General features: G+C 44.9%; 1 protein-coding gene across 3 annotated transcripts in view; it reads left to right on the top strand.

The window, feature by feature from the left end:
• SYNJ1 (synaptojanin 1) overlaps positions 1-27,046 on the top strand; it is a 102,281-nt gene that overhangs the window by 70,361 nt on the left and 4,874 nt on the right. The window contains exons 21-29 of one of the 3 annotated variants that reach the window (XM_040423197.1): positions 1,853-1,931; positions 4,558-4,720; positions 6,232-6,447; positions 8,243-8,380; positions 10,489-10,527; positions 11,982-12,029; positions 15,157-15,221; positions 17,583-17,685; positions 20,816-21,042. In XM_040423197.1, coding sequence (XP_040279131.1) covers positions 1,853-1,931; positions 4,558-4,720; positions 6,232-6,447; positions 8,243-8,380; positions 10,489-10,527; positions 11,982-12,029; positions 15,157-15,221; positions 17,583-17,685; positions 20,816-21,042 — 1,078 coding nt within the window. The remainder of the gene's footprint in view (positions 1-1,852; positions 1,932-4,557; positions 4,721-6,231; positions 6,448-8,242; positions 8,381-10,488; positions 10,528-11,981; positions 12,030-15,156; positions 15,222-17,582; positions 17,686-20,815; positions 21,043-27,046) is intronic. The other 2 variants (XM_040423198.1, XM_040423199.1) reach the window with 2 other exon arrangements.

Genomic DNA, 27,046 nt, shown 5'->3' with positions numbered 1-27,046 from the left:
GGTCTTACACCCTGCACCCCCCATGATCAGCTGTTTCAGGGTAGCTCCCCTGGATCTACACAACTCCGTCCAGTTTGTAGTGGACACAACTGGTTAATGGGAGCAACAATGCAGTTACCGGCTACGCTGCTAGGACTGCCACACGACTCCGAAGTATAGAAAGATGAATAAATCACACATTATACTGGAACTTTCCCCATAAAACTATTGTCTGCTCAGCTCCTCCTGCTCTATAACCTGCAGATTGCACAGCGTTTTCAGGGGGACTGGTTCTCTTCACTCATCCGTCATACAACTGGGGAGGGGATTAGTCATCATTTAATACTATTGTTCATCCCTATTTAGTTTCCATATTGTCCGCAGCATATTTTCTTTTACACTGGGCGATGTGCTGCCGACAAATAACCGTTTTCATGCCCCTGTAAAAGATGCATTTGCTCATCTGTCGCTCATGCGCATAATTTGTCTTTTTCTATTGGGTCCAAGGTTTTGTACTTCTCCTTTTTATAATGTATCTTTAGAGGCAGGGCCCTGGGTGAAAATAAATCATGGGGCACCTTTGACCTCTAGTTCTAAAAAAAAATGTAGGAGCCAAATGATATTTTATGGCGGCATTTGCAACCATTTACGTCGCTGTCTTGTTTTTGATAGAGAGACTCCATTGTTAGAGCTTGCAGCCACCACTAGGGGGAGCTACTGTCACTGGTTTACTATAGATGGATTTATTATTGAGTTTAGTGGAGGCTGTAGATCGCTCTGCAGGGAGTTTGGGTTTGTTAAACCCTCAGTATGACCATGACACATCCAAGTAATACAGACATGTAATATGTTCAACCTGGACGTGTGACACCGACCTTAGGGGGTTTTCCAGTTTGCATCAACGTCCTATAAAATAATCCTTTATGAAGGTTGCTGTACGTTTTGTAATGCATTTCTTCTTTGCTTCTCTTCTCTGTTCGAGGCTGTGGTCACATGATCAGGTCCATACAGATCTTCTTTATTTCCTGTGATGTTATGTCCATAGGCGGGGTAGTAATAGGGGAGGGTTTATGTAACCAGTGGAGTGGGTGGAGCTATAAACCAGCTGGGCGGTGCTGGAGAAATGAGAGGTGCATCATGGGTTTGGTTGGATACAGGAACGGGAAGTGCTACATACAGGATGGAGGGATTGGTTTACATGGTGAAAACGGGTCAGGAGAGTGTGGGGGAGGATGTACATGAGGTAAGTGACTCCATAAGCACATCTGTTAACCATAGGAATCCCGGGAAAAAATGGGGATTATCTTCTGGAGAAACAAAGGGACCTGCTCATTAAAATCCACATAATCTATCCTTCTCTCCACCTGCAGGGACAGCTGCTGGACCTCTCCCATACACAGGTCTATCAATTTCACTAAAATTGGTTGTGATCCAGGAATTTGATACTGATGACCTCTCCTCTGGATTGGCCATCGATATCAGATTGGAGGAGGTCTGATACCTGGCATCTGCGCTGATCAGCTGTTTGAAGAGGCCGCTGCAGTCACAGCTTACCAAGCACAGCGCCGTACATCGTATAGTGGCTGTGCTTGGTATTGCAGCTCAGCCCCGTTCACTTGAATGGGACTGAGCTGCGCATAGGCCACGTGACCAATGTACGGCAACGACACATTGGCTAGGTAAAGGCTAAAGCACTCGCGTAGCGCTCCAGCAGCTGATCGTGGGGGTCCCAGGAGTTGGACCCCTGCTGATCTCATATTGATGACCTTTCCTGAGAATAGGTCATTGGTATGAAATTCCTGAATAATCCCTTTCATCTTCTTTGTTTGTCCAGGATGTTTGTGCTGAAATAACTGCTTATTCATTTTTGCAGGTTTGTAGAGGATAAAATGTGGGTTACGTTCCTTGAAGGAAGTTCTGCTCTTGCTGCTCTACACCTTAACGGCGTGGAGGTAAATGAAAGTTCTGTAAAAGCCACTTTGTTTTATGATCTGTGCTGGTGCCTGGTGTGTAAAGGTCGGCAAAGATGCTTTGAATTTGCCACGTGCCACCTGCTCGCTAGAAAGAAAACGGTCATAGCTGACCCACTGAAACGGCTCACATCAGGACAAGTGTTCAGCCACCGCTTGCCAAGAGGAATGTTCCCATTCGCTGACAGCAAGCAGCGATTTGGAGATTTTGGAAATCCCTTATAGTAAATTCTAAACGTGAAACCATTTGAAAGCGAATATCCCCATTGCAAAACGATGGCAGTACTTGGGTAAGATACAGTGAGGAACAGAAGTATTTGAACACCCTGTGATTTTGCAAGTTCTCCCACCTAGAAATCATGGAGGGGTCTGAAAGTCACATTGTAGGTGCATTCCCACTCCGAGAGACAGAATAAAAAAATAAGGAAATCACATTGTATGATTTTTAAAGAATTTATTTGTCTTGCACTGCTGAACTTAAAGGGGTTCTGCACTTTCATTTAACTGATGATCTATCCTCTGGATAGATCATCAGCACCTGACCGGCAGGGGTCCGACACCCGGGACCCCCGCCAATCAGCTGTTTGAGAAGGCAGCGGCACTCCAGCAGCGCAGCGGCCTTCTCACTGTTTACCGCCACTGACGTCACGACTAGTATCAACTAGCGTAGGCGGGGCTAAGCTCCATGCAAGTGAACAGAGCTTAGCCCCGCCCATGCTAGTTGATACTAGTCGTGACGTCTGCGGCCTGGCGGTAAACAGTGAGAAAGCCGCGGCGCTACTGGAGCGTCGCTGCCTTCTCAAACAGCTCATCGGCGGGGGTCCCGGGTGTCGGACCCCCGCCGGTCAGGTGCTGATGATCTATCCAGAGGATAGATCATCAGTTAAATGAAAGTGCAGAACCCCTTTAAGTATTTGAACACCTGAGAAAATCAGTGTTAATATTTGGTACAGAAGCCTTTGTTTGCAATTACAGAGGTCAAACGTTTCCTGTAGTTCTTGACCAGGTTTGCACACACTGCAGCGATTTTGGCCCACTCCTCCACACAGATCTCCTCTAGATCTGTCAGGTTTCGGGGCTGTCGCTGAGCAACATGGAGTTCCAGCTCCCTCCAAAGATGTTCTATTGGATTTAGGTCTGAGACTGGCTAGGCCACTCCAGAACCTTGATATGCTTCTTACCTAGCCACTCCTTGGTTATCCTGGCTGTGTGCTTCGGGTCGTTGTCATGTTGGAAGACCCAGCCACGACCCATCTTCAATGCTCAGACTGAGGGAAGGAGGTTCTTGCTCAAAATCTCTCAATAAATAGCGCTAATTTATCCTTTCCTCAATACAGAGCAGTCGTCCTGTCCCCTTCGCAGAAAAGCACCCCCGAAGCATGATGTTACCACCCCCATGCTTCACAGTAGGGATGGTGTTCTTGGGATGCAACTTGTCCTTCTTTTTTCTCCAAACACGACGAGTGAAGTTTAGACCAAAAAGTTCCACTTTGGTCTCATCTGACCACATGACTTTCTGCCATTCCTCCTCTGGATCATCCAGATGGTCATTGGCAAACTTCAGACGGGCCTGGACATGTGATGACTTGAGCAGGGGAACCTTCCGTGCAATGCATGATTTGAAACCATGACGACGTAGTGTTCTACCGACAGTGACCCCTGAAACTGTGGTCCCAGCTCTCTTCATGTCATTGACCAGCTCCTCCCTTGTAGTTTTGGGCTGATTCCTCACCTTTCTTATCAGTGATACCCCACGAGGTGAGATCTTGCATGAAGCCCGAGTCCGAGGTAGACTGACAGTCTTCTTTAGCCTCTTCCATTTTCTAACAATTGCTCCAACAGTTCATCTATTTTCACTAAGCTGCTTGGCAATTGCCCTGTAGCCCTTTCCAGCCTTGTGGAGGTACACAATTTTATCTCTGGTGTCTTTTGACAGCTCTTTGGTCTTGCCCATGGTAGTAGTTGGCGTCTGACTGTGGGGTGGACAGGTGTCTTTAAAGAGCACAAACAGGTGCTACTAAGTTAGATTAATGAGTTGAGTAGAGGTGGACTTTTTAAAGGCACAGTAACAGGTCTTTGAGAGCTAGAATTCTTGCTGTTTCTCAGGTGTTCAAATACATATGTTCAGCAGTGTAAGACAAATACATTCCCTAAAAATCATACAATGTGATTTCCTGAATTTATTTTTATTTTTTATTCTGCCTCCTAGAGTGGGAATGCACCTACAATGTGACTTTCAGACCCTCCATGATTTCTAAGTGGGAGAACTTGCATAATCGCAGGGTGTTCAAATACTTCTGTTCCTCACTGTAGGTACGGTTTTGCCATATGGCACTAAGTTGGCAAAGGCATCCTTACCGAGGAGATTTTATATTCACTTTATTTGCAGAAATTCAGCAGGATGATTGAATGATATTTCAAAAAGTGATAACGTCTCCCATGTTTCCGATTACTTTTCAAAGCCCCAGGCAGAGCCGTGTGCCATGAATAACAAATGCACCGTCTCAGTGTGCAACATTAATACCGGGCCTATAGCAGTTGTAATAAGCTGTGGACCAAACGAATGCTTCTTCTTGTAGCTCGGGTTGTAATCTATTGCTCCTTGCAGATATCAGGGAAAACGATGAATATTCAGCTGAAGAACCCAGACTGGATAGCTCAGGTGGAGGAGGAGATGAGTTTGGAGAGGATCACCGTCGCCTTGCCTTGTTCTACCAGCTCTACGCTGCTGGAAGAAGATGCAGACGTTGCTGCTGACTTCGACATGGAAGGTGCTTGGTCCAAAATCACAAATTTCCAAAAGTTAGCGTCGATGTAATTCATGAGCGTTCTCTGTCCTCCTCTGGAATAGAGCATGGTCCTGAGAGTGGGGCATCTGGGAAGTGTCGCCCTAATGGGACAATCCCTGCTAAAGGGGTTGTCCCAAGATTTGAACTTACAGGGGTTATCCTATGAGTAATGTAAAAAAAAAACTAAAATCAGACATCCTATAGTAGATGACAATCTTTCTAACAAAGCTAGAACCAGCCCTGTACCTCACATGGATCCAGAGATCTCCACATTCACTGCTCCAATTACTCTGCAAGATATATAGCTAGCAGTTCAGGGGGTTGTCCTTCCTTTCTGAGGGGGGGGGGGGGGGTGTCCGTCCTTTCTGAGGGGGGGGAGGTGTCCTTCCTTTTTTGGGGGGGGGGGGTTGTCCGTCCTTTTGGGGGGGGGGAGGGGGTTGTCCGTCCTTTTTGGGGGGGGGGGGGGTTGTCCGTCCTTTTTGGAGGGGGGAGGGGGTTGTCCGTCCTTTTTGGGGGGGGGGGGGGGTTGTCCGTCCTTTTTGGAGGGGGGTGGGGGTTGTCCGTCCTTTTTGGAGGGGGGTGGGGGTTGTCCGTCCTTTTTGGAGGGGGGAGGGGGTTGTCCGTCCTTTTTGAGGGGGTTGTCCGTCCTTTTTGAGGGGGTTGTCCGTCCTTTTTGAGGGGGTTGTCCGTCCTTTTTGAGGGGGGGAGGTGTCCTTCCTTTTTGAGGGGGGGAGGTGGTTGTCCTTCCTTTTTGAGGGGGGGAGGTTGTCCTTCCTTTTTGAGGGGGGGAGGTTGTCCTTCCTTTTTGAGGGGGGAGGTTGTCCTTCCTTTTTGAGGGGGGAGGTTGTCCTTCCTTTTTGAGGGGGGGAGGTGTCCTTTCTGCTGCAGCAGATGGCAGTTAAAGGATGGAACTGAGCATGCGTTTCCATCTGAGTAAGCAGTAGAGAGAATTTAGAAAAAGGGCAAACAGCAGGTGGCGCTATACAGATAGATTTCGGGGAATAGCTCATTGGCTTATAATTTTGTAATTACAAAAGTATTTAGATCCAGATACTGGTTTGAAAAAAAAAGTAGATTTTTTTTTTTTTTGTGGGACAACCCCTTTAACGGGAGTCTATCCCCAACCAGGACCATTTATAATGGTTGGCCTGGCTGTACATCTCTCCTTATGTCATTAAGGGCTCACTCAGACAGCCGTAGTGTTTTGCGGATCCGGACCCGTGTGCATTTTCGTATTGCGGACAAGAATAGCACATGCTCTGTCCGTGGTAGCAGAACCCATAATAGAATTCCTAGATAGCCTGAGCCCGAACCTGTGCGCTGAACTTGAAAACACTCAATACTACTTGTAATGAATGCAGTAACGGCACAGAACAATCCTCCAATGACTAAGTCGTCGTGTTCATTTTTATATGTATTACCGTTCAGTTAACCCATTGTAGACATGATGAGGTGCTTCCAGTCATGTGACCCCCCCAATGTCCATCCTGCAGGTGACGTGGATGACTACAGTGCAGAAGTAGAGGAAATCCTCCCTCAGCATTTACAGCCGTCGTCGTGCTCCACCATGGGCTCATCCCCTAGCTCTTCTCCGCGTTCAAGTCCGTGCCCATCGCCCACCATGCCAGAGGGACCCCCTCCTGCTCTGCCTGTACGTCCAAGCCGGGCACCTGCAAAGACGCCAGGACCCCCCGTCGGCTCATCTCAAGGTAGATGGCATCAGGCAGTGACCGGACTGACTGTGCTACATATTATACATCGGGGATTTTGGCTGCGTTCCTTTTCTAACCATGGCTAGAAAAAATGGTGGCTTTGAGCTGTTTCTGTACCTTTTCAGTCGATAGATTGGCATACATAGAGTTCAGCAGACAATGGCTGATAGGTGACTTTCTCCTTCTATGGAGGGATGCCATTAATACATCAGGGCAGGTGGTATCTCACTAAATCAGCCGGGGACGACAGAAAAACTGTCTCTAGCAAGAAATCACAGCACAGCTTTCATTTTAGGCTACTTTCACACTCGCGTTTGGTGCGGATCCGTCATGGATCTACACAGACGGATCCGTTAAGATAATACAACCGTCTGCATCCGTTCAGAACGAATCCGGTTGTATTATCTTTAACATAGCCAAGACGGATCAGTCATAAACTCCATTGAAAGTCAATGGAGGACAGATCAGTTTTCTATTGTCATAAAAAACGCGTTTGGCTCAGTTTCGTCAGACGGACACCAAAGCACTGCAGGCAGCGTTTTGGTGTCCGTCTCCGAAGCGGAATGTAGACGGAACGGAGGCGAACTGAGCGGATCCTTTTCCATTCAGAATGCATTAGGGCAAAACTGATCCGTTTTGGAGCGCGTGCGAGAGCCCTGAACGGATCTCACAAACGGAAACCAAAACACCAGTGTGAAAGTAGCCTAACAGAGCAGCTTAAAGGCCATGTACAGCTATGTTTTTTTATGATTTGCATTTTACTCATTTTGTGCTAAAGATTTTTTTCTTTTTTTCAATTGGTCTTTATTAAAAATGTTCAGCTGTTTCTGAGATACAAGGGTTAAAAAAAAAATCTGTCTGTTTGCAGGATGTCGCTTGGTGTTTTCTTCGAATCCCATCATCTGACGGCTCATGTGTAGCTCTCATCTCTGATCTCCTGATGTCATAAACAGTTGGTTAAGCCACGTTCTTATCAGTTTGATAACCATTGAGCTCTGCGTGTTTATGAGGTCAGGACATCAGAGCAAAGAACAAACAGTGACTGATTATTTTAACTCTTGTACCTCGGGAACAGCTGAACATTTTTAATAAAGACCAATAAAAAAAATGGATCTGTGGCCCAAAAGGAGTAAAATGCAATCATGAGCTGTGATTGGTTACCATGGACAATGACAGTTTTTTTTAATTTATTTTTTATTAAACATAAATTTTTCTTTTTATTGATGAAAATAGTCATACAGAGCGTGGAAAATCAGATAACAGTTTGAGAAATGAGGCCCAATTTAATGAAAACTGTCTGTTGCCCATGGTTTCCATGATGCAATATTTATTACTGAGAACGCAGTATTCACATGGGTCAGGTTCGACTTTGGAGAAATCCACTGTGGATTTTTTTCTTCTTTTATACAATCCACAGCAGAAATACAAGGCTAGCACTCTATCTGTCTTGGATCCGCGTGGAGATTAGCCCCAATGGCGCTAATATGTGGGTTTTCGCTGCAGTAATGAACATACTGTGGGCTGTAAGATCCGCAGGGCAGACGTTATTCCAGGCGGATTTTCTCCAGACCATGTGAAGGTATAGAATTCTGCGTTCACGGCATCACTGAATCCGCACCTACAGTAAATTGTATAAATGAGGATATAGGACAGCGTGTGGTTACAGAAATGAAGACTAGTGACTTGTGAGCCGCCTGCTAGTCTATAACTACATATCCCAGCATGCTCTGCTCTCACTGTATACCTGTAATGTACTGGACTACAGCAGCTAGCTCTTCCATCTTATTGATAGGTTCTCCGGTGGACTTCCAGCCAGTAGTACTAAAGGAAGCTCCATCTCTGACTCTGGAACCCAAACGAGCGCCTCCTCCAAGACCCGGGGCCCCACCGGTGCGTCCAGCTCCCCCGCAGCGTCCGCCTCCTCCATCAGGTAAGAGTTAAAGAGGTTGTCTCATTTCAGCAAGTGTCATTTATCATGTAGAGAAAGTTAATACAAAGCACTTCCTAATGTATTGTGATTCTCCATATTGCCTCCTTTGCTGGCTGGATTCATTTTTCCATCACATTATACACTGCTCTTTTCCATGGTTACAGACCACCCTGCAATCCATCAGTGGTGGTCGTGCTTGCACATTATAGGAAAAAGCGTCAACCTTTCTGGTGGCCGGGAGCGCACATAGACGAGAGCTTTTTTCCTATATTGTACAAGCACGACCACCACTGACTGACTGCAGGGTGGTCTGTAACCATGGAAACGATCATCAGTGTATAATGTGATGGAAAAATTAATCCAGCCAGCAAAGGAAGCAATATGGATAATAACAATACATTAGGAAGTGCCTCGTATTAACTTTCTCTACATGATAAATGCCACTTACTGAAGTGAGACAACCCTTTAAGTGCCATGATATGCAACATTATGGGGGAGATTTATCAAAAGTGGTTTAAAGGAAAACTGGCTTAGTGCCCATAGGAAGCAATCGGATTTCACCTTTCAATTACTAAAGGATCTTTTGCTAAATCTCCCCCAATGTTTGTTCAGAATCCATTATCCTTGTAGACAGCCGTGGTAACACGTGCATGATATCCACGGTACACACAACGTGAAGATTTCATCACATTTCGAATTGCAAATGAAGGAAAGTAGCGAGGCCAAAGGTTGTGCCTTCTCCGAGGCAGATAACGTTACCCAGAATTAAATGGCTGATGGTATAAGGGCCCGTTTACACTGGCAGACAATGTCGCAAGTCAGTAGGCGCCCATTTACTTCTGTATAGTAATGTTAATCAACCTGTGGCTCACCAGCAGTTGATAAACCGCAACACCCATCATGTCCCGGCAATGACGGGCTGTTATAGCATACTGGGAATTGTAGTTCTTCAACAGCTGGAGAGCCGCAGGTCGGAGACCACAGCCCTGTAGAGGCGAAGGATACCGGCCTCGGCTGGGAGCACATCATTTATCTTAAGGTGTCAGGTAAATAAGGTTTGTACGTCATGTTTGAGAGCTGATTGCTGTCGGTGAATGGAAATGTTCTCATTTACATGCAGCGATTGCTACACTTGTATACACAGTCCAGGCAACCGTCCGTGAGCTACACGATTTGGACTTCAGACTGAGACCTCTTTTGCGCACTCATGCATTGCAGCAAACTATAGGAGACTTCTGCTCCAAGGGCTGTTTCACATGAACACGATCGGTCCAGGAAAGATGGGATGTGTTTCAGCCGGATCTCCCGACCCTACCACGCTCCCTTGACCCAAACTGACTATATGATATTGTTTTATGATGCATTCAGTTTATATCCGATGGCGGATCTCTTGTACTGAAATGACACGATGCTGTGAGTTCAGTACCTGAGATTTGCTATCGGATATGAACTGACTGTATCCTGATGGTGGGAGTTCAGTACAAGAGATCCACCATTGGATATTAACTGACTGCACCGTAAAACACTATTACAGTCAGTTTGAGTCAGGGGAGCACGGTCGGCCCGGCAGACACATGGACCGTTTTTCCCACGCCAATCATTTGCATGTCAAACAGCCCTAATACGTTTAGCGCACAGAGGATTGTCTAGACTGGACAGAAGTGTTGCAAACCCTCAGCATGAGGTCTGTACGGGGGTTTAAACCTCGAGATCAACAAGAATAAGATTTCTAGAAATGCTAAGAAATTGAAATTATTTCTTAGAGGGTCACACACAGAATCTTCCAGGATACACATTGGCGGACCAGGCAGCAACTGCTAAGCGGAGACTTTTTTTTGTGGTGTATTTCTAGCGCCAGGGGCACTTTAGCATAATGATAGGATATTGGGAGTACATGCTAGTGATGTCCACCAATGTCTGTCCTGAGTAGTCCCGCGTCTGTTACGAAGGAACGATCAGCAGATGTGATCTATGGCTCTGCAGTATACAGACGGGACACGTGCTGTATGACACACTGTATCTGACCCATGCACTGACGGCAGCTGCCAGCTACGCATCTCACTGATGGTTCACTCTCTGTTCTGCTTTCTGCTGCTCTCCATGTTAAGGTGCTAGAAGCCCCGCGCCAGCTAGGAAAGAGATTGGAGGTAATGGTAGCTTGTCTCCTGTGCTGAATGTAAATGTGGGCTCCTGTCCGGTTTACATTTCACTCCCTTTCCTGCGTCATTCATGTAGTGTCGTTACTGTGTATCGTCCACTCCCTTCATAATAATCACAGTTAGTACAGTACACCAGGCGGACATGACATTGAGGTGCCATTGATTTCATCACATTTGCCCCAACCTTTAGATAGTCACAGTCACAGGGCCCATGATTTTTCAAAGACTTGCAGGCATCCAAATTTTGCCGTAGAGAACACTCGCTGCAAATCTGATAACTCCGATGTTTTGCGCCCACGGTGGCTTTCCCGAACTCCTGATTGTCAGCTCTGGTGAATACGCTCCCTCATTGCTGCACAATTGCATTGATTGGCCAATGAGGAAACGTTTAGTGACCTTCTAATGGTGGCTAAATCTGTGGTCACCCAGCTGGGAATTTATATTTACATGCACGCAACGCAGCTAAAAAAAAAACACTGCCCTTAAAGACTATGTACACCTTTGAGGGCATTTTTTTTTAAAATACTGCATTGTTCTCCTCATTTTGAGCTAATACAATTAGCTGAAGGACCCGGCTTCTCTCGGGTATATTTAATCTATTTAATTTAATGTTTGTGTGTGTCGTTAAAAGATATCAACACTATCCACTATAACAGTGACATCTACAGCACCCCGCCCCCAAAACAGTGCCCCCCAGTGCCCCATCCCTTAAAATTGGACCTCCATAGCAGCCCACCCCTTAACTTTGACCTTTACAGCACTTGATAGTGACCTCCACAGAGCACCGCCCCCTTAACTGTGACCTCCACAGCAGCCTGCTCCTAGGGTGGTCAGAGGTCAAGTTTTAGGCCGGACAGTCCGGCTTTCAGACTCCCTGTCCTCCATCCGGCGCAGGGCTTGGACGGACACAAGGATGTCCTCTTGAACAGCTCACTCTCAGACAGCAGCACTGTGCTGTCTGAGTGTGAGCTGCAGGGAGAAAGTCACCCTCCCTCCCTCCCCTGCAGCTGACAGAAGTTGATTTTTAACTACATTTTTTCAATCCCTGTCGGCTGAGGAGTGGGAGGGAGGGCGTGGCCTAACCTGATCAGGGAGTGGCTTAGCGGGACCTAGAAGTTGATTTTTAACTTCATTTTTTTCAATCTCTGTTGGCTGAGGAGTGGGAGTGGTTAACCCTTTGTGACAGAACAGCTCAATATTTTTACTAAAGGCCAATTGAAAAAAGCCAAAAATGAGTAACATGCAATCATTCAAAAAAATTAATTGCCTCCAAAGGTGTACATAGCCTTTAAAGACGCACACACGCTAGTGCACAGCATACATCACGGTGGTTATTGTGTCTCTGTACTTGACGCTGTCTTTACCTGTGACCTGTCTGTCTGTGTGAAGCTCCTGTTGTTACGGTCTCTACAATCTTTAGTGTCTTTTCTCTCTTTAACAAGGTGCGGGTGCTCCTCCCAGCCCAGGGGTAGCTCGCAGAGATCCGGAAGGTAAATGGACTGCATGAGACTACCTAGCATGTGCCATAGAAATGCGCTGTACTAATATCTAATAGGCCAGGGATATGATGTTACATTCTAATCGTTGGCATAACTAATAAAATTTAAGCCCCAAATATTAAACCTTCTAATTTCCGATGTATAATGATGCCAAATAATAAAGTACTCTAGTTCTATGTCTACAGGTCCAGTGCGGAGCTATGCATCTCCATGGTAACAGACTACAAACAAACTCTGCGTAGTTTGATCCAGAAACCTTACTCCTCCTTTCCAGTTGCCCTCTACTTTTTGCTAACCTACCAAATGTATGTTGGCAAAAAGTAAGCAGCAGATAGAAAGGAGTGTGACTGTAGGATCACAGGTTTTGATTTGTTGTCTGTTACCATGGAGACACATAGGTCTCCAGGAGAGCTGTAGGCATAAAAGTTTTTGTTTTTTTTTGTTTGCAAAGTTGCTTAGGGTGGGTTCACATCACGGTTTTGCTATCCGAATACGTTGTGTAAAAAAAGATACAAAAACGCAGCACACCATGCTTTTGTATCCTTCAGAATCCGGTAAAAAAACACATATATTTATTTTATTTTTTACAGTGGTACTCTATGGTGAACAGATGCCACGGTCTGAGGCACCCATGTAAACAATAGAATGATGGCAAAAACATGAGGTGAACCCAGCCTGAATATTTTTTTGATTATTTACAAAAATGTGGTTGCCCCGGCAGACTTTGCCTTTAAAGGGAACTTGTCACCGGGATTTTGGGTATAGAGCTGAGGACATGGGTTGCTAGATGGCCACTAGCACATCCGCAATACCCAGTCCCCATAGCTCTGTGTGCTTTTATTGTGTAAAAAAAAACGATTTGATACATATGCAAATTAACATAAGAGTCATATCTTACTTATGTGACCAGAGAAGAGTCATACTTTCGTTTTTTTAGCACAATAAAAGCACACAGAGCTATGGGGACTGGATATTGCGGATGTGCTAGCGGCCATCTAGCAACCCATGTCCTCAGCTCTGTACACAAAATCCAGGTGACAGGTTCCCTTTAATATGTGCCATCGCTACACCTTTTTTTTGCATAAACATACAATTCCATTGCAAAATATATTGACGGCATGCAGGGCATTTTTAAAATGGTATTGTTGTGCATGTTTATTTTAAGTGGAAACGGGTCTTGGTTTTCTTTTTATATTTTGCGTTTATTTAATTAAATAGATTTTTTTATTTTTTTATATTTCTTTATATTTCTACTCCGCCATCTGCAGATCACTGATACCAGCTAACCCAATGACCTAAATATGCATATTTCAAACGCAGCCATTTACAGTACAATAGATAGGACTTTAAAAATCCCATCTGCAGGCAGTGAATAACGTGCATGGAAGTCGAGGCATGCTTTGGATTTTCTAGTTTGCAACCTCTTCATTCTGCTGTAGATTTGTCACAGACTTTCACCACGTGTTTCACCCTTTGCAAGGTAATGGGTGTAACCTTGCAGCAAATTTCCACCACGGTCTGCAGCAAAGATCGCATTTTTTAACGTTGATTTTTGGTGAAATCCACAGCATATAAACGATCTTAAACACTGGATCTGTTAGGTCTCAGGATGCCCTAAAAGACCTATTGCAGCGAGTGACTGTAGGATCAGACTACACAGGGTTTGATTGATTGTTGTCTGTTACCGTGGAAACACATAGTTTATTATTATTTTTTTTAAATAAAGACTGTTTGCAGACCCAGAAGTTCACTCGTTGGTGCTTTCTGATCCCCTATATTATGCTGAACCCCCTTAGGCCCAGCACTAAGAATAACATTGTGATTGTTTTTCCCAGAGTGCTTCTTTAAGGATTTTTGTATGCACTTAAATTTTGAGGACTGGATCTTCTGGGTTTGACTTAGGGTACATTCACACGACTGTGTGTAATCCTTTCCATTTTGCGTTCCGCAAATAACGGAACCGTGTGTCCTCATTTTGCGGACGAATGACATCAGTTTGTGTTCTGTATGTCTTCCGTTTTTTATGGTCCTCAAAAAACGGAAGGGGAAAAAAAATGAATTATTAAGGCCTTCAATAATACGAAAACGGATGACATACGGAAACCATTTTGTAGGTCATCCGCAATTTGCGGATCCATTGACTTGAATAGGGCTGCGGACTGATCTGGGCGGACAATAGTAGTACAAGCTTTATATTTTTGCGGACTAGAAATGCGGAAACACGGATGCGGACAACATAGTGAACGTTGTCCGCACATTTTCTTCACCCATAGGAATGAATGGATCAGCATCTATTCCGCAAAATGCGGAACAGACGCAGATCAAATTATACAGTCGTGTGAATGTACCCTTAATTTGCAAGGTAACGCAAAATGTAAGAATTTTTCTATTGGAATCATTTTAAAACTGCTCCTGTGTCTAGATAGTGCTGTGACATACTTGCTATGGCGCACCCTGGTGTTCTCTTGGTTCCCTTCCAGAACGTCCACCTCGTGTCCAGTGCTGGTGGTCACACATGCCCAGTAGTGCAGTCCTGTTCCTTGGATCCTCTTATACACAGGTGGCGCATTGACTCCTACTGTTGTGCAGCCAGCCATATAGAATCGGCTCTAGAAAAGGCTTCTCCCCCACCAGCACCGGACACATAAGATGGACGTTCAGAGGGGGAATATGAAGTACACCAGGGGGCGCCATTTCAGCAGTAACTGGACAAAGAGGCACTTTTAGTCAAGAATTGGAATTATTTTATGTGATATAAATGTGTAATTGTCATATTTAATCGTGGGGCAATCCATTTTAATGGAAAACGCAACTAAAATTCTAATATCTTTATGCAAGTGTACAGGTTAGACCAGTGTCCTGATCATTATATAAAAATCTGAGAAACGGGTACAAAAGTATTCAGTAAGGTGAAGTGATTGGCAGAGCTACTAGTTGTCCGTGTCTTGTATACCATACTAATCTGGTAACTAATAATCTGGTAACTAATAATCTAGTAACTAATAATCTAGTAATGCATGTGCTCTGTCTTGCCTGAGCCTTAGTCCCATGCCATCATTCAGACACGGTTATTTGTGGAGAATTGAAGTGACTTTTGAGATTTCCTTTTGTCTTCCAGTTCGTGGCCCCCCTCCTCCCCAGCTTGGAGCCCCGGTGACTGCCCCCTGTGCTTCAGTGAGGCCGGTGAGCATCTAATAATCATTCCCTCTGTCAAGGGCTTCTCATGGGGCAGCTGAATGGTTAAAAAGCTGTCCGGCGTAGGAGGCGACAACCCCGAAGGTTGTCACTAGTGTTTAGCGAATCGAAGGCCATGAAGCCGAATTTCCTCATGCTTCGTGATGGCAATCCCAAAAAAAAATCATATTTACACCATCCATTCGCCGGCCACCACCATCTTGATTGAAGATTGCGTATGACGTCACCACGCCGGCAAACGTGATGCCTAGGGATGGTACCTTGGAACCGAACCCGAGTTCGGGAAATGGTTTTTCACAGTACAAATTAATTTATGACTTTATTCGCGAAGCAATAGCTTCGGCTCATTTGAGCCGATACATTCTAATACTGTATGGAGCTCCTGCACCGTACAGTATTAGAACAGAGTTTTATGCGAATCGACTTTGGATGTTTCATCCAAAGTCGATTCGCTCATCCCTAGTGATGACATCATCACGGAATGCGTGAGATTTCACGCTTTATCTTTAATCAAGATGGCGGCGACGAGCAAATGGACGAGGTAAGTATGATTTAGGTTATGAACGCGGCATCTGAGGGCTACAATAACGGGGAGCTGTGCAATCGCCGCTCCCTGTCATTGCACCCACTACTTACAAAGAAATGCCCTTGTGACGAAGTAATTCATAACACAGCGTTAATTTTTTAATCTAGCCAAGCAGCCGAATCGAATTTATGAATGCTTCGCCCATCGCTAGTTGTCACCTGCGGCCAATAAAAAATAAAAATACGCACCTGTCCGCATTCCCGCTGTTTCCACCACCACTGCCCCATCCCCCCCATGGACCAGAAGTGGCTTGGTGCCGTGACTTCCATAGAATATCACTGGCCTGATGGGTCACGCGCTAGAACGGCACTGACCAGCCCTTTAAAGGGAACCTGTCACCGGGATTTTGGGTATAGAGCTGAGGACATGGGTTGCTAGATGGCCGCTAGCACATCCACAATATCCAGTCCCCATAGCTCTGTGTGCTTTTATTGTGTAAAAAAAACGATTTGATACATATGCAAATAAACCTGCGATGAGTCCTGTCCCTGACTCATCTCACATACAGGACTCATCTTGGGTTAATTTGCCTATGTATCAAATCAGTTTTTTTTACACAATAAAAGCACACAGAGCTATGGGGACTGGGTATTGCGGATGTGCTAGCGGCCATCTAGGAACCCATGTCCTCAGCTCTATACACAAAATCCCGGTGACAGGTTCCCTTTAAGAGATCCTGGAAACTTGCTGATAAACCAGGCACAATGGCTTGCAGTAGTTAAAGCGATGCCGTGCCCACAATGGACATGGCAGTGCGCATGCCCTGGCCTGGCGAGGAAGTGCGCGTGACCTCGGCCGGACCGAAGGATGACGCAAGGGAATAGGAGGACGGGCAGAGGCAGAAGCTGGGGCGGGGAAACAATAGAAGAAGGCAGAGCAGCCTGGGCTCCTACACCGTGAACGCTGCCCCTGGGCACTTGCGAGTGCTCAGTTGCATATGACTTAAACTTCGTTTTTCCAGCTTCTGCAAGTGTCAAGAAAAAGACAAAGGTACCGTTACATTCATGTATAAGTGCGCTATAGGACAATGTAAGCGCTGTATATGGCCATATGGAGGTGACATCATTACATTCAGCTGAGCTAGTCCTACAAGGTATTGTGCAGTGAATTTACTGGTGACGGGTTCGTCTTACAACTGCCCTCTTGGCATGGGAAGACCAGGGAGCACTGAGCACTGCTGAACGTCTTCTGCCCCGGGTGCCACCGTTCTGGGTCCTGATGCTTTCCAGCGTCCGCGTCCTTTATGAGACCGCTCTTGGGTCAGAACAGACCAGGGGGCAAGGACTGGCGACTACAAGGGAGAGATCTGTCCCCCCGTCCCCCCCCCCTCTGGTCTGCGGTCTGAATTTAGGGGCTGAACTGGGGTCTGGATTAATTTTGGGGTCAGGTCTGGGATCTGAATTTATGCGGGCGTCTGTGATGTAAAATCCAAAATGCCCAAAAAGACTCGCTGTTCACAACTGAGAAGGGTAGAGTACCCTGGCATCAGTCAAGCCTCGCCCGTCCTCAGGCGTTAGATTTATTAGGCTAGGGCTACACGCCGTGCAACCTTTTTTTTATAATACTCTATGGTGTCGCAAAAAACTCATCCGAGATGGATGTTTGTGCTTCGTGTTGCAGCATGTGGCAGTGCGACAGCCATAGACTAGCATTACAAGATATGTCGTGTAGCCCTAGCCTTAGTCATACATCTCAGCCAGGATCCTCCCTATAGAAGAAGCTGAGGTTCACTGAGTGAATGTTCTTATTCTTCTTTGCTCTAGACGATACCTCCTCGTGCCGGGGTTATTAGTGTCCCTCAGAGCCGACTTGCGCAGTCCAGACCAAATCCTGAGGCCCCAGTGAAAGCTGCCGAGCCAGCCAAAGGTATGCATGTCCGAAGCCTGTCTATAGCAGGATCTATAGGTCTGGTCACTGGCAGTGCACTCACACACGTCCCTCTCTGTCTCATGGGGTCTCGACATATACTATCTTAGAGAGGACCTGACATGTCTCTTTTAGTAAGTAGCTGCATCTCCCATGAGAGAACAATTCTAGGGCATCTTTTCTTAGAACTCTGTGTTGTGCTATTACTCAGTTATTCCTTTTAAAAATGTACATCTACATAAATACTGGGTGTTACCATTCCCCCTGTCATATAGTGTGTGTCTGTCTACGCAGTCTGACAATGTCAGATCTGGCTAGGGTTGATTATTGACAAGGGGAATGGTAACATCAAGTTGTCTATTTATTTATACATTTTTAGGAGGAGTAACAGAGGAACGGCAGAATACAGAGAACTAAAGAAAAATGTTCTAGAATGGCTATCCCATGGGGAATACAAGTATTTATTAAAACAGACCTGTCGGGAGAGCAGACGGCTCCTATGCGGCTCATGTCTGCTGATTAAGTGTTGACCAAAGCAAGCTTCGGATGGAGCTTCCGAAGTTTCTTCGTTCCAAACATCGGAATAAGCCCTCATGCACACGACCGTTGTTTTATTCCGTGTCCGTTCCGTTTTTACGTGATTTTCTGCGGACCCATTGACTTTCAATGGGTCCGTTGAAAACTCGGCTAATGCACCGTTTGTCATCCGCGTCCGTGATCCGTGGTTCCAGTCCGTCCAAAAAATATAACCTGTCCTATTATTTTCGCGGAAAACGGTTCGCAGACCCATTCAAGTCAATAGGACCGCTAAAAAACATGGAGGCACACAAGATTGTCATCCGCGTCCGCTTTTTTCCTATCATTTGCATGGCAAACCTGTCTTAGATTTTTTTTTTTACTTTCCTTCATGTCTGGTGATCCTCCAAAAATAAAGGAAGACACACGGTAACAAAAACGGATCACGGAACAACGGAACCCCATTTTGCGGAATGGAACACAACAACGTTCGTGTGCATGAGGCCTAATACTGTACGGAGATTCCTCTACGGACAGTATTAGAATGAATAAGCTCCGATGAGCCAAAGTAAGTTATTCACAAAGTCGCGCGTGACTTCCTTAAATAACTTCAGTAATTTATTTTCAAAGTGGAAAATCACTTTAAAACTTGGAACTGAACCCGGCTTCGGTTCAGAGGTACTAGCCCAGACGTCAGCACCTTCGGCTGTTGTGAAACTACAATTCCCAGCATGCTCCATTCATTTCTATGGGAGTTCTGAGAAGAGCAGAGCAAGTATGCATGCTGGGAGTTGTAGTTTTACAACAGCTGGAGTGCCGGAGGTTGCCTACCATTGCACTAGTCAGAACCGAAGTAGAGTTCTGTTTCAAGCTTTAAAGGGATTCTGTCACCTCTTTTTACCCTATAGAGATGCGGACATGCACGGCTAGATCGCCGCTTGCATGTCCGCAATATACCTGTCCCATATCTCTGTGTGGTTTTATTTCAGTTGAAAAAATGATTTTCTATATATGTAAATCAGCCTGATAAGGAGCCCAAGGGGCTGCACTAACCGTTCTGGAGCCCAGCCACGTCCCCCTGAGGAGGAGCCCAGCACTGCCTGTAACCAGGAATCTCCTCATTGCTCAGAAAGTCAGATCGCCGTAATCTCGCGGTGCGCAGTTCCTTTCCTGAGGCTGATGCCAGCACAGAGAAGGAACACTTTGCCTGTACTGCGCATGCGCGAGCTCGCACATCACGAGATTACGGCGATCTGACTTTCTGAGCAAGGAGGAGATTCGTGGATACAGGCGGTGCTGGGCTCCTTCACAGGGGACGTGGCTGGGCTCCAGAACGGTTAGTGCAGCCCCTTGGGCTCCTTATCAGGCTGATTTACATATATAGAAAATCATTTTTTCAACAGAAATAAAACCACACAGAGATATGGGACAGGTATATTGCGGACATGCAAGCGGCGATCTAGCCGTGCATGTCCGCATCTCTATAGGGTAAAAAGAGGTGACAGAATCCCTTTTAAAGGGGTTTTTCCACTTTTAAAATCAATTACTGAAGTTATTCCACGAAGTCACGCCCGACTTTGTGAATAACTAACTTTGGCTCATCAGAGCCCATACATTCTAATACTGTACAGAGACGGATCTCCATACAGTATTATTCCGCAGTTTTTGAACGAAGCAACTTTGGATGCTTCATCCGAAGCTGGCGTCACTCAACACTACTGCTGACATAGTATATGGACTTACATATTGGAGGAGATTTACTATTGAAAATGTGCCTGTTTTTTGGAGAGTTGTGCACCAAAAAAAACTGCCGTGCATGCTTTGCGTCACATTTACTATTTTACGCTCTTTTCCAAGGTTTTTACGCCTCATCCGACGTGTCCTAAATGTAACTCCGTGCACCAAAATAGTGCCGCTTTTTTTTTTTTTAAACTATGCCAACTTATAGGTCAGGGATCAGCAACCTTCGGCACTCCAGCTGTTGTGAAACTACAACTCCCAGTATGCTCCATTTATTTCTATGTGAGTTCTTAGAAGAGCAGAGCAAGTATGCATGCTGGGAGTCGTAGTTTCACAACAGCTGCAGTGCCGGAGGTTGCCTACCCCTGTTAATATAGGTGATGTAAACCAGCACATGAACAGAAGTCTAGCAGAAGTCTGGTGCAGGATTTCCGATGCTCCGAACTTGCAAAGTTCCGTGCGCCACAGCAGTAAATTTGTTTAATATTGAGACTGTGATTCACATTCTTAGGCCTCATGCACACGACAGTTGTTTTTATCGGCCTCCATTCCGTTTTTTTTACGGATAGGTTGGGGACCCATTCATTTCAATGGGTCAGCAAAAAAATGCTGATAGTTCATCCGTGTTTCCCTTCAGCAAAAAAAAATAGTGCATGTCCTACTTTTTTCACATTTGCGGACAAGGATAGGCATTTATTACAAGGGATCTGTGGGGAAAAAAACGGATCCTCCCAAAAAAACGGATGCCGCATCCGTTTTTTTTTAGCTGCCGCACAATTTGCGTGCATGAGGCCTTAGACCGTGCAGAGTGCAACACTATTAGTCCATCTGACCTTATGTCTTATTAATTATCCATTTGTGTTTCTTCTTTCAGCAATTCCTTCTCTTCCAGAGCCCATGATACCCCAATTTGCAGTCCCCCTCCAGTCCAGCCCAACTACCCAGCCACCCTGCCAAAAACTGCAAGAACCTATGTTACCTACCGCGTTCCATCCTTCTTCGCAAACACCCCCAGTGCAGAGCTTAGACCCTCCACCACAACCGCCTCCTCGTAGCCGCTCTGCCCAGAATCTGCCCTCGGAGCAGGCCCCTTCTGAACAGGTAGGCTTGGTCGCCATGAAATACTTAGATCACCAGTGGGGATTAGATAGCCGAGAATGCCATTTATATACCCTTGGATTTAGCACCGTTATCACCAGCAGTTATACTACATTTTAAAGGGGCTTTTCCGAGATTTTTCTTCTGATAACCTACACTCTGAATACGTCATCAGTATCTGATCGGTGGGGGTCCGACACCTGGAACCCCCGTCGATCAGCTGTTTAAGAAGGCACTGCGAGTGTCGCGGCCTTCTCCCTGCTTACCAAGCACAGCGCGTATATTGTATAGTCGTTGCGCTTGGTATCACAGCTCAACCCCATTCACTTCATTGGGACTGCGCTGCGCCTAGGCCACATGACCGATGAACGTGACGTCACTGGCCTAGGGAAAGCTGAGAGAAGGCCGCTGTGCTCGCAGGACCACTGGTGCCTTCTGAAACAGCTGATCAGCGGGCATCCTGGGTATCGGACCCCCACTAATCGGAAACTGGTAACCTATCCAGAGGATAGGTCATCAGTTGAAAAGTCGGAAAACCCCTTTTAAGCTGAGCCTTCAATTTTTATAAATTAAAGGGGCGTCTCTCCCTTATTCAAAATGACCATGACTGCCTATGTTTTATGATCAGCATTGTAGGCAAAGGCTATAAGCAAGGATAAAGCAACTAATTATACCTAATATTTTCTGTAAATGAAGAAAAGACCAACGACACTTGTGTTTCTATGCCCCCCCCCCCCCCCAATTTTAGAGGGTTCAAAAAACATGGCAGCTTTCTTCCAAAATATAGCACCACACCTGTCTACAGGTTGTTTGTAGTATTGCACCTTTTACTTCACTGGGACTGAGAGGCAGTGCCAGCCACATTTTTCTAATCCTGGACAACCCCTTTCATTTATTTAAGTAACTGTCAGACATGACATGAGCTGGATCAGCGGAAGTCTGGTTGCTAGGGATATTCTGCCTAACAACAAGGTTTTCAGGCAGCACGTCACTAGCAACTAGACTTTATCAAGATTTTCCATATCTTCACCTCAAGGCAAAGTTTTCGCCAAATTGAAGATGAGACCTGGAGGGCCTTAAAGGCTATGGATTGGACACCTTTGAGGACTATTTTTTTTTTAATATTATTGCATTGTACTGATTTTGAGCTAAAAATCATTTTGTCAGTTGGTCTTTATTACAAATTTCGAGCCCCTTACTCTGTACAGCCTTGAGATTCTCTAGTACTATGCTCTGGGTTTTTTCTGTAATTCATCAGGAAGCTCAGCGGACAGGCTCCTTATCTCTGACCTTATAAACACTCATTCTAACTCAATTCTTATCTTACTGATTGTTTTTGAGCTGTTAGTAACTTTTATAGATACGAGTTATTAGATGACCGGCACAAAGTGAGTACGATATGCAGAACTTAACCCTTTATGACAAAGCTACTGAATATTTTTAATAAAGGCCAAATGAAAAAATTATTTTAAGCCCAAATGAGTAAAATGCAATAATAAACAAATTGCCCCCAAAGATGTACATAGCCTTTAACCTAGGCCTTCCTCCTCCATATTAACAGAACACACTGCAGTTTCTTACTGTTGGCAAAATTAACCTTAAAGGGTAAGTACCCATTTGTTACCATTTTTGTTATTGGTCCATTGCATCGGGGGGGGGGGGGGGGGGGATGAAGAAATTTTGCAAATAGTCTTGATTAAAACATTTTTTTTTAAATGTACTGTTTTATGTCTACATCTTCTATGCATAGTTATGTGTCTCTGTGGGTAAATAATGGCCTGTGTAGTCTGATCCTGCCGTAATACTCCCTTCCATCTGCCCTCTTGCTAATATCCGTCCAGTAAATGCCCTTGCACACGACATACGGTCTGTGAGCAGGCTATATGTCCCGGAGCGGCATTGATCATATGATGAGTGTGGGACGTGCACGGCATCATTGTAATCTATGATGATGTGTGCTCCCGTGCGAACAATCAATGCCGCTTCAGGACATACGGACCGTATGTCTCGGAGGGCATACAGTCGTGTGCAAAGGCCCTAAAGGACAGAAGAAGGGAGGGTGACTGCAAGATCAGACTACACAGCGTTTATTTGTAGTCTGTAACCATGGAGACTCATAGGTTTGAATAGGAGCTGTTTACACAAAACAGGAGGATATTTTTATTATCTTGAATATTCACAAAGTGGCTTCATTTTCTATTTGAGATAAATTGAGGCAATAAAAGTGGTTTTAGAAGTGGACATGGTCTTTAAAGAAGTTTTTTCAAAATTTCAGCAGAGCATATACACTGTGTATCTCTTCTCATTATATCTTTTTTCTTTAATATCTATCCTTTTTTACCACTAGCAGGAGCAACCATCAGGGTAACAGGTACCGCAGTAATTTACCCTTACTTCCTATATCCCATCAGTGAATGACACCCTTAGTCTCGTACGTCTCTCACCTCACCGATAATTGTCACATGTAATAATCCAGATAACGTCATTTACCTCTGTTTGCTGTCATGATAAAGAAGGGGCAGTCTATTACTATTTTTTGGCAGAGGAATGTGGTGTTGGTTTTTCAAATCCCCACCTGGATCTAGCATGTAATTAAAAAGTTATTCACTGAAATTAAGCAGTATAGCGCCACCTGCTGTTCGCTCTTTTTCTAATTTTGTTGTGCCGCTCACTGAGATGGATGCACACGCTCGGTTCCATCCTTCAACTGTCACCAGTTGCAGTAGAAAGGACACCCCCCATGATCTTCCAGTTTGAAATAAATCTGGTAGAACAATTGGAGCAATGGGGAGATCTCTGGATCCATGGGAGGTACAGGGCTGTTACTAGCTTTGTTAGATTGTCATGTACTATGATATCAGATTTTTCATTTTTGACATTAATCATGGGATAACTATGCATATCCTGCAGCCCCACAATGGACCGGTTACCTATCTTGCCCTATCTTATACTTGTCTACAGGTATGGTAGTGGGAGCAGGTTTCCATTTACTGATATTGATTGGTGACCTCTGAGCTGAAAAGTTATCAATGTGCCCAGATCTCTACTGTGCACCTTCTACTTGGGCTTTGGGGACTATTAAAGGCAATGTGTCATAAAAAAAAATGACCCATTGTTTAAATTTAATTAAATTTTTTTGAATTTCTGCATGTGAAAACAGCAAAATTTTAGGTGTTTTGTTTAAAATATAGATGTAGACACTGGAAACTAAAACAAAAATCACCAAATATGTGATGAAAACAATAGGTCATGTTCAGATTCCATTTCCTTTCAAATAAATTTCCACAATTATACACTACTTAATTTTAGTTCCAAAATTCTTCGCTGATTAATCTTATGACACATAACTTGCTAACTGCTAATGCTCAGTTTTTCTGATCCAGCGCACCAAATCCCTTAAAGGGAACCTGTCATCAACTTTGTGCTGCCTATACTAACGGCAGAATAAAGTAGAGACAGGTGAGTTGAATTCAGCGGTCTGTCATTTATAAGTTAAAAGTAAGTGGTTGCCGAGAACCAACATCACAATCCATTGCAGACTGGGCCCGGAAAAGAGTCCCGGCCACCTGAGAAGAGTCCTGGTTATTCATGCCGCTACACGTCGTCTCCTTTGTAGAGGCGGTTTGGTGTAATCGCAACTTCTTCGTCCCTTTCAAGTAATAGGATAGGTCATCCAACAGTCTTTAAAAGAGTTCTCATAAAGACAACCTCTCTCCTTACGCTCTGTTATGGCATGCAGACATTATAGAAGTGGGTCCCCTGCTCAGGTAGGCTTGAGCCATTTAAATGGTCGCCATGTACTACTACAACAAGTAGCCAGATGCAGATTTGCCTTCCAAAAATGTACCCATTTAGTCATGTTAGTGGCATCATCTGTGACTCTGTACAATAAACATCTACTGTCTCCTCTCCCGGCTGGTTTGACGTGTATCTGAACGGACTTCTGAATTGTAATAGGGCAGTATTCTTTATCATGACATGATACCTGCCATACCATATTAACTTTTACTGCTGCCGAAATCAGTACTTGTCTAACAAACAGTTGGTGATCTCCAGCTTTCTCATCTCTATAATGAGCAGAAATGGTAGATAAACCATCTTACAGTTTCCAGAGTTGATGGTTTTTGTGCCCCTTACATATATTAATACCGTTTTGCAATGGCTGTACTGCCATATTATTTAACTATTGCTATTGTTTCTTTGTCTCAATAAAAAGTATTCCTCCACTGATCCACTTGAAAGGAACCTGTGTTTTAGATTTATCTCATTACATGATGTTTGAGCTGACAGCAGGGAGGAAGTAAAGGATTCCAGTATTAGAAGTCTTCTCCTACTCTGCCTTATATTGAAATGAACAGGCACCTATTTCTGTCGGCAAGTGTCCAGATCACCGCCAGATATAGTCAATAGGGATCTGGCGGTGATCTGCAGAATCTGGCAATGCCAGATCCAGTGTACAGTACAGACCAAAAGTTTGGACACACCTTCTCATTCAAAGAGTTTTCTTTATTTTCATGACTATGAAGGCATCAAAACTATGAATTAACACATGTGGAATTATATACATAACAAACAAATGTGAAACAACTGAAAATATGTCATATTCTAGCTTCTTCAAAGTAGCCACCTTTTGCTTTGATTACTGCTTTGCACACTCTTGGCATTCTCTTGATGAGCTTCAAGAGGTAGTCCCCTGAAATGGTCTTCCAACAGTCTTGAAGGAGTTCCCAGAGATGCTTAGCACTTGTTGGCCCTTTTGCCTTCACTCTGCGGTCCATCTCACCGCAAACCATCTCGATTGGGTTCAGGTCCGGTGACTGTGGAGGCCAGGTCATCTGGCGCAGCACCCCATCACTCTCCTTCATGGTCAAATAGCCCTTACTTTCAAAGTTTTCCCAATTTTTCGGCTGACTGACTGACCTTCATTTCTTAAAGTAATGATGGCCACTCGTTTTTCTTTACTTAGCTGCTTTTTTCTTGCCATAATACAAATTCTAACAGTCTATTCAGTATGACTATCAGCTGTGTATCCACCTGATTTCTCCTCAACGCAACTGATGGTCCCAACCCCATTTATAAGGCAAGAAATCCCACTTATTAAACCTGACAGGGCACACCTGTGAAGTGAAAACCATTTCAGGGGACTACCTCTTGAAGCTCATCAAGAGAATGCCAAGAGTGTGCAAAGCAGTAATCAAAGCAAAAGGTGGCTACTTTGAAGAACCTAGAATATGACCTATTTTCAGTTGTTTCACACTTGTTTGTTATGTATATAATTCCACATGTGTTAATTAGAGATGAGCGAACTTCTGTTTTAAGTTCGGCTTCCGGTTAGCGGAGGATCCCGATATGTATTCCGAATTCCGTTGTGGTTCGTGGTAGCGGAATCAATAATGGCCATTATTGATTCCGCTACCACGGACCACAACGGAATTCGGAATCCATATCGGGATCCTCCGGAAGCCGAACTTTAAACAGAAGTTCGCTCATCTCTAGTGTTAATTCATAGTTTTAATGCCTTCAGTGTGAATCTATAATTTTCATAGTCATGAAAATAAAGAAAACTCTTTGGATGAGAAGGTGTGTCCAAACTTTTGGTCTGTACTGTACGTTCACCAGAGATGTGAAGATGGCTTTAGAGGACTTTATGGAGCCTGTCACCTGTACTACGATGCCCACACTTAGGGCAGCGTAGTATAACGACAGATGGCAGATTAAAGCGGTCTGTCACTTTTGAGCTGGCATGCAGTACATTTAGAGCACTGAGAAGCCAAACCTCTCAGCGCACAGCAGCGCTGCAAAAGAGATGGGTCCGATGAGACTCCCCGGCCACGCTCTCCCCCGCCATGTGACCATGATTGGCAGGTTGCTTTCCTATGCGCAACGGCAAAGAAACCTGACAGTCCTCGTCAGTAGGTGGAGGTGGCCAGAGTCTCATTGGACGTGTCTCCATCACAGAGGTGGTGAGCGCTGGTAGGTTTGGCGTGTCAGTGCTGACTGCCAGCTC

This window comes from Bufo bufo, chromosome 3 (assembly GCF_905171765.1).
Source record: "Bufo bufo chromosome 3, aBufBuf1.1, whole genome shotgun sequence".
NCBI lineage: Eukaryota > Metazoa > Chordata > Amphibia > Anura > Bufonidae > Bufo > Bufo bufo.
This window is presented reverse-complemented; position numbering and strand designations above follow the sequence as displayed.